Consider the following 7,599-nt stretch of genomic DNA (forward strand, 5'->3'; position numbering starts at 1 on the left):
GTGCCATCCTAAATAAGTGAAATTTTGTCACATAACTCGATTTTTAGTCATAAAAACTAAAACCCTGCAATTTTGGACACAAGTCATGCATCATTTTGTTCATATCGATCTATCAAAGAAAAAACAAACTAAACTTAATTAAAAAGGAAAACTAATTAAAAGAGCTTAAAAATTTTGAGTTTTAATGAAAATGACAAAATAAAGGATAAAGTGAATAGTACCAGGATTGACTTTTTAATATAAAAATGTGATTTTTTGTTAAAATAAACAGCACTATAAATTTTTCGTTAAAGTTGCCTGGACAGTAATGGCAAGAGAAGACTTTGGATTCTCTTTGAGAAATGGCAATGCATATTAAACCCCATTTAATTATTGAATTGTTGGTTTTATATATCAAAAAATTGTTTAATTAAATGGGTTGGCCGCTTTTGTGGGAGAACCATGCACGTGTGTAACCACATCCATTCCATAGTTTCACATCTAGGAGTTTGTTCTTGATCAATTTATTAATCTCTTCTTTAATTTCCAAGTTATATTATATTGATACATGATCGTGATTGATGACGAGCTTAAGCAATTCCACATGCCAATCTCAGTCCTCAATCAATTGTTAACAATGATGAAGAATTTTGGATTGTCGATCCTTGACGCGATTAATTCATTTTAATTTAGGCATCTAATTCATGATCAAGAAGTGCATGCGTTTGGGTTTACGTGTTTGATACAATGATGTATTTAATTAAAACTTGTGTATATTTAAGTTAAGTTATACAATGCAATAATAATAATTTGATTCAAATTAGTTATTTATAAAAGTTAAATTTAAAATTCAATACAGTTACATCTTCGAAATAAGTGATTGCATTTTATTTCATAGTTTTTATTAAAAGGAAATTACAATGGCAAAGCTCAAGAAGACAAGTTGTATTTTTGTATATCTCAAAAAATGTAAGAGAACGCTAATTACGGTTAAAGTTGCGACAGAAAAGTAAGATCCATGTGATGCATGCGGGGTGTTTCAAGTGCATGTATCATCTTCAAGCCAAACAAAAGCATGCTTCATGTGCAACCATAAAAAGTACAAGTCATAAAAATGATGAATCGCTATTTATTATTACGATCTAGTGATATTTTTCTTCACTTATAAGTGAGAGTCTTAGGTTTGATTCTCACCAAAGGTGAATTTGAACCACTTTATTGCTAGTCTATTGTGAGGCTAAGTCCACCCCTTCGCCCTTAATATAGATAATATCGTTCGTTAAAAAAATGATAAATCAAGGGGCGTGTTGAGAATAAATCTCACATTAATGAGACCAGGGACCTTGCATGTGCTTATAATTAGTTAGGCTACTCCTCATATTGTCAATTGGTTTTATGGTGAAACCCAAAGTTCTTCATGAGTAAAACCCACACTGATGAGATGAGGGACTTTGCATGAGCTTATGAGTAAGTTGAGATACTTCCCATATTTTCAATTGATTTTATGGTGAAACCTCAACTTTCTTCATGGTATCAGAGCTGGTTGTCCCACTATAAAGCCAAACGGCCACGTCACCTCGTTGTCCACATATTAGGCTTGAAACTTTGTCACATGTGAGGGGTCGTGTTGAAAATGAATCTCACATTGATGAAATGAGGGGCTTTGCATGGGTTTATAAGTAAGTTGGGCTCCTCCACTTGTTTCTAATTGGTTTTATATATGATGGAACCTCAACGAGTCTATAAAACTCCATTAAAATCGATGAATTTATAACTCTTTTAAAATCTTTCAAAATCTCAATTGAATATATAGTTTCTTCAAATGTTAATCACTAACTAATATGTCTTGGTAAATTAGATGACAATATTTCTTAAATTGTTAATAATTAAGATTCAAATAATGTTAGAATGAAAGATTCATCTTTTTTTTTTTTTTTTTTTTTTAATGCAAATACAGTTTCTAGCTGTTAGATTGCCAAATTTATCCTTAATCATAACCGCATATAAAATCCGAATTTTGTACCTAAGATTCATCCCCTATACAAATATATGATGCATGTAGTTTGAATTGCCCTTGAAATGGAAGACTGTTAATCACAGTCAAAAGCATGTTATGGTAATAATTATGTGAAATAAGTCCTTCTATTCTCCAATTTTCAACGTAGGATTCACACTGTCTCTCGCAATATTGTTAACCCTAGTCACAATTAATCTCATGAACATGCAAAGCTCTCACTATATATCTCCCCATCATCTAAAAGAAACGAGACAGAGATATAGAGGCAGACAAAGAGATACCATGAAGTTGCCTTCCACCTACTCTTTCTCTCTTTTAGCTTTATTCTTCTTCCACTGCTCGGTCTGCTCCCATGTCCCACCCCCTCCCCCTCTCTATCTCCTTCACCCTTCATGATCATCTATTCCTTCTCTCTCCTCCTCCTCCTTCTTCCCGAACCATCTCTCTCTCTCTCTCTCCATGCATATCCTATAGCTTTCTAGACTACATCTACTGTGCTCTCATTTTCCAAAACCCTAATATGGCTAACATATCAACCCTCTTCAACAAGTTCCTCTCTCTCATCATCCTCCTCCTCCACCTCGGCTGCTTCTCTTCCACCGCCACCGCCAATATCCCAAAAAAGCCTCATCACCGTCGTAAACTCTCCACTCACCTCTCCAAACCCAGCACCCTAAAACCCCAAAAAGCCCTCTCCACCTCCTGGTCCTATCTCAAACGCATTTTCACCTCCAAATCCTACAAAATCACCTGCACCAACATTATCCAATCCCACCTCTCCACGCCACCTCGCTCCTCCCACCACTCCATCGTCTCCCTCGTCCTACCCGACTCCGACCCCAAATACCTACCTGGGTCGCTCCCCGAATCAGATATCTCGGCCGATTCCCACCAATGTTTCCCTCTCCGAAACGATATCTTCCCTTGCACCGCCTGCGGGGAAATCTTCCCGAAACCCGAAACTCTCGATCATCACCAGGCGATCCACCACGCCGTTTCGGAGCTTCATGACGGAGACTCGGGCAAAAACATCGTCCGAATCATATTCAAAACAGGTTGGACAGATACAGGAAAAGCCCCCGAAATTCACCGGATCCTGAAGATCCACAACAGCGGCAAAATCCTGGCGAGATTCGAGGAGTACAGAGAGCTGGTCAAGTCCAAGGCGGCGCGAAATGGCACCGTTCGGAGGAGGGATGAGCGGTGTATCGCCGACGGCAACGAGCTTCTCAGATTTCACTGCTCAACTTTCGTTTGCGATTTGGGACTCAACGGGAATTCTGGGATTTGTAATCACGAGCACTGCAGTGTTTGTGGAATTATTAAATCTGGATTCTCACCCAAGTTGGACGGAATTTCCACGCTGTCGAGTAGCTCCAGAGCACACGTGGCAATTCCAGAGGATATCGAGGAGGAGTTTCAGTTCATGAACGTGAAGCGGGCTATGCTGGTCTGCCGGGTCGTGGCGGGTCGGGTCGGGTGTGACACTGTGGAGGATATTGACGACGTGGACAAAGAGGGTGGCGGATTCGACTCGGTTGTCGGCAGAGGAGGCAGCGGGGTCCACACGAGGGTGGACGAGGAGGAGCTTTTGGTGTTTAATCCAAGAGCTGTTCTTCCTTGCTTTGTGATCATATATACCATGTAACGGTGTGATAGTTGAAGCGTTTAATGCATGAAATCTGAACTTGTACCAGTCCTTATTTTTGAGCAAGGATTGTGAATATATTTTGGTGATGTGTGGTGGTGATATTGTTTGATTCACCCCAGGTTTTTGCTTAGCCTGTGACCAAAAACATGTCACAGCTGCCTCAATCTTCAATTTCTATTGGCCATCATCATGATTTTGATTTCTTTTTAATAATTTTGGTATGTGGATATATTTTTATTCTTGGTATAATATACATACATACATATATATATATATATATATACATGCATACATATATATATATATATATATATATGGATGATGAACTGTCGATGTTAATTGTTAAGTGTGCGTGGACTGTGGAGTGTGTAGGTTGAGCTCCAGCCCCTTGTGGTCTTGTCGGCTTGTCGTCCTATCCCATTTAACATGTTACATGTGATATTTGGCTTGGATTTATTTGGTAATTGGTGCATCCTGTCATGTTAATTATCGATGTGAATTAAATTTGTAGGCAAAATTTTGTAAACTAAATGATATAGAAGTTGCTGATTAGATTATTATTTAAATGTTGATTAACGTGCTTACTTTTTAAAGAACTTTAACAAAAAGATCTCGGTACTGTTCATTTTAACGAAAAACCATATTTTTACATTAAAAAGTCAATCCTGGTACTATTCACTTTACCCTTTATTTTGATTTTATCGTTAAAACTTAAAGTTTTCAAGTTCTTTTCATTAGTTTTCCTTATTTTTTTATTGGTCACACATTATTTAGTTTACGAATTTAGTCTACCTAACATTATTCTAATTTGTATACTAATTAGTAAAACCTTTTTTGAGAGTGGGATTTTTGTCCTATTTTTGTGTGTTTTAATCAGTTTGACCCTGTAAAATTCTACTTCTATTGAATAAAAGAGATTCTGCCAATTGTAACTAGCACTACGATTTGGTAAATATGTTTCTCTATTATTGAGACTTTGGAGTCTTATGTTCGACCTACCTGGATAAGGTTCGATACTTAATTTTATATTATTACCTATTTATTGCATCGCTTAATATTAACCAATCACTTCTAAGATTAGAATATCGTTGAATAAAAAAAGAGTTGTGATATCCACATACCCTATTTCACTTCTCACTCATCTTTTTGATTTTCGACCGTCGGATCGGATGAACTGAAGAAGATCAACGGACAAAAATTATTAAGGGCTGTGTGAGAAGTAAAATGGGGTATGTGGATAGCACACCCCTAAAAAAAAGTGTTTTAACGAAACAATTCCGATACTGTTCATTTTTAACGAAAATGATATTTTTACTCTAAAAAGTCACTCCTAGTACTATTCACGTACAACACTTTTTTTTATCATTTTAATTAAAACTCAAAATTTTCAAGTTACTTTCATTAATTTTTCAATAAAAAAAATGATGATTTTGGATAAACTTGTCTCTTGGAGGTGATCAACACGTGGCATGGTTCATGGTTTAGTAACTTGATCCTTGAACCTTGTGGGCCTTTAAGCCCATCTCAAAAAATTATGATTATGTATCATTTAAAAAGGTCAATAAGGGACTTTGCGTTAATACTTATCCAATAGCGTTCGATTAAGATGAGAAAATTTGAACTGACGACTAGTGTATAAGATAAAATCATGTGGGTACGTTTGTTGGACCAGATTATCTTGAATTGGACTAACCTCAAAGATTAAGTTAGATTGGTTTATAATAGACTAAGATGGACTAACTTAGTAAAATGTTTAGTGTGCTGTTGGACAAAAAAACAAGAGAATGAAAATTTCAGAAATTTACATAATCAACAGAATAAACCAAAGTTGATTATGTTAGATTAATTTTGATAATTGTGAAGATTTGAGGCACCTTGGCAACTGTTTCATCACCCAACAAAACCTCAAGAGTCACTTCAGTAACTTCAAAGCCACAGTCATGGTGACTGCGAATGAGAAGAAGACGACGGAGATGATGCAGTCAATGAGGTCATCGTCGAAGATGAAGCAGTCGATGAGGTTCTCTATGAAGATGAAGCAGTTGACGAGGTCGTCATCGAAGATGAAGCTACGCTCGAAGCCCTTGTCATTGAAAATCGAAGTAGAGGAGGATGGAGCTCAATCAGAGGTGAATCGGATGACGCATCTCGTGGGTTGTTCAATTGAGGTTTGAATCTGAGATCTTGTTCATGATTTTGGGTTCGGGGCGAGGAGAGAGAAAGAGAACGCGAGCATAGAGCAAAGAGGGGACGTGAGCAGTGAGTAGAGAGATGACGCGAACACAACGAAGTGAAGGTTTTAGCTAGTCCCATGGTTTTCGGGGGGTCTTGCTAAGAGTGGCTAGCGAGGTCTTTACTCGAGGCGAGTCCTCCCTAATTCCATTAAAGCTAGTCCCGCAAAGTGACAAACATGTACTGCACCAATATTTAATCCAGTCCAGTTCAGTGAGGGCAAACAAAAGCCCCCCATATTTTCTAATAACCCAACTGTTGTTTTGACAAGAAATCTTACCTTGTTCTCCAAGCCACACGTTCATACCCGAAATATCAAATGTTCAAAAATGCTATGTTAATTTGAAGGTTTCAGGCAAATTCGATGAGCTTCCAAGTTCGACTCGGATTATTCATGCATGTTTTCTTCCTCCGTGAGCTAGATTTTTGCTCCCTATATAAACTTCACTCCTTGTCATAACTTCATCCACTATTGCATTTTTTTCTCTCTCTCTCTCTCTATTTCTCGCAAGCATAATAGATATACCTAAGAGCAGTTCTACCGGGGAACCTTTAGGCCGGCACCCAACCAAATTATTGGTCAGGCACCCAGCCAATCCACTCCAGCCGAGCATATAGGCTGGCACCCAGCCCAAGCTGGTCTCTAGGCAGGCTCAGAATGTGCTGAGCCCTTACTCAACCTACATGACGCCAGCCGATATCGCCACGCCTCCCTGAGCTGAATTCAAAGCTCTCTGCTTTCCTTCCACCACCACCCCAACTCGAGCTTCCATATCCAAAACCCTCCCTCTCTATCTTTATCCTCTTTCCACCTCTAGAAAGCTTCAATCTTTCCTCTGTCTTTGAATTCGGGTCGGGCCGAACTTGGTTGATCTCACATGGGTTTTGGTGGTTTGAAGAGAAGAAAAAAAAGAAGGGAAGAAAAAGTGGTGAAACTATGTTTGACCGCACAGTTGGAAAATCAGGGAAGAAAAAGAAGAAGGGAGTCCAGAGAGACCCTTTTGAGAAAAGTGGGAAGAAGAAGAAGAAGGGATCATGTCAGAAATTAAAAATCAAATTATTATTTTATAATAAAAATTAATAATATTTTAATAAAATTGACTAGGCTATTTAGTTTTAGGGATGAATATGCATTTGGCCTATTACTGTTCATTGGGGTTTATTACTGTTCAATGGGGTCTATCACTGTTCACTGAGTATATTAAATGGGCTGGATGCTGACACATTTTTTTAGGGGTGGAATTGCTCTAATGGCGCCTAACTGTTGTGTTTGGCTCATGTACTTATGAGTTGGCAACTATTTTTCATGTGTAACTTTGTGAATGCTACAAAAAAAGGGCAGCAGTCATTTGTGACTTTGTGTTTTGCCTTTAGTTGTGGCATGGAAGTCTTCGTTCAAGAGAAGACATGGTGATTGCCACAAGCAAAGTTGGAAGCAAGCAGGTCTTGACTTTGTGGGATTGCATGCAATTGTGCATGCTTTCTTTTTAGAGGCTAGGTACAACTAGGTGTTGAATATGCCATGTGAACTTAAAAAAAAAAATTTGGTCTTGGTTGTTGGCATAATTGCTGGTGCATGCTTGTAAGTGAAGGTAGTAGTCTTGCATTCGGGTATGCTTGCCGAGTGAAAGGGTAGGCTTCAGGGAAGCATCCAAAGAGATGGTGGGAACATTTGGCTCTTCAATGGGCATGGTTGAGAGAAATCAAGAGAGTTAGAGTG

General features: G+C 38.2%; 1 protein-coding gene across 1 annotated transcript; it reads left to right on the plus strand.

Annotated features, from left to right (window-relative positions):
• The first annotated feature begins 2,238 nt into the window (after positions 1-2,238).
• LOC137716027 (uncharacterized) lies at positions 2,239-3,840 on the plus strand. Its single transcript, XM_068455416.2, has one exon. The coding sequence runs from the start codon at positions 2,349-2,351 to the stop codon at positions 3,642-3,644; it is 1,296 nt and encodes a 431-aa protein (XP_068311517.2). The 5' UTR covers positions 2,239-2,348; the 3' UTR covers positions 3,645-3,840.
• The last annotated feature ends 3,759 nt before the right edge of the window (positions 3,841-7,599 follow it).

This window comes from Pyrus communis, chromosome 3 (genome assembly GCF_041283825.1).
Source record: "Pyrus communis isolate YQ-2024b chromosome 3, ASM4128382v1, whole genome shotgun sequence".
NCBI classification, from domain to species: Eukaryota; Viridiplantae; Streptophyta; class Magnoliopsida; order Rosales; family Rosaceae; genus Pyrus; species Pyrus communis.

Bases quoted from the DNA above. Each gene is read 5' to 3' on its own strand.
- LOC137716027 (XM_068455416.2), top strand. From the start codon at position 2,349: ATGTCCCACCCCCTCCCCCTCTCTATCTCCTTCACCCTTCATGATCAT.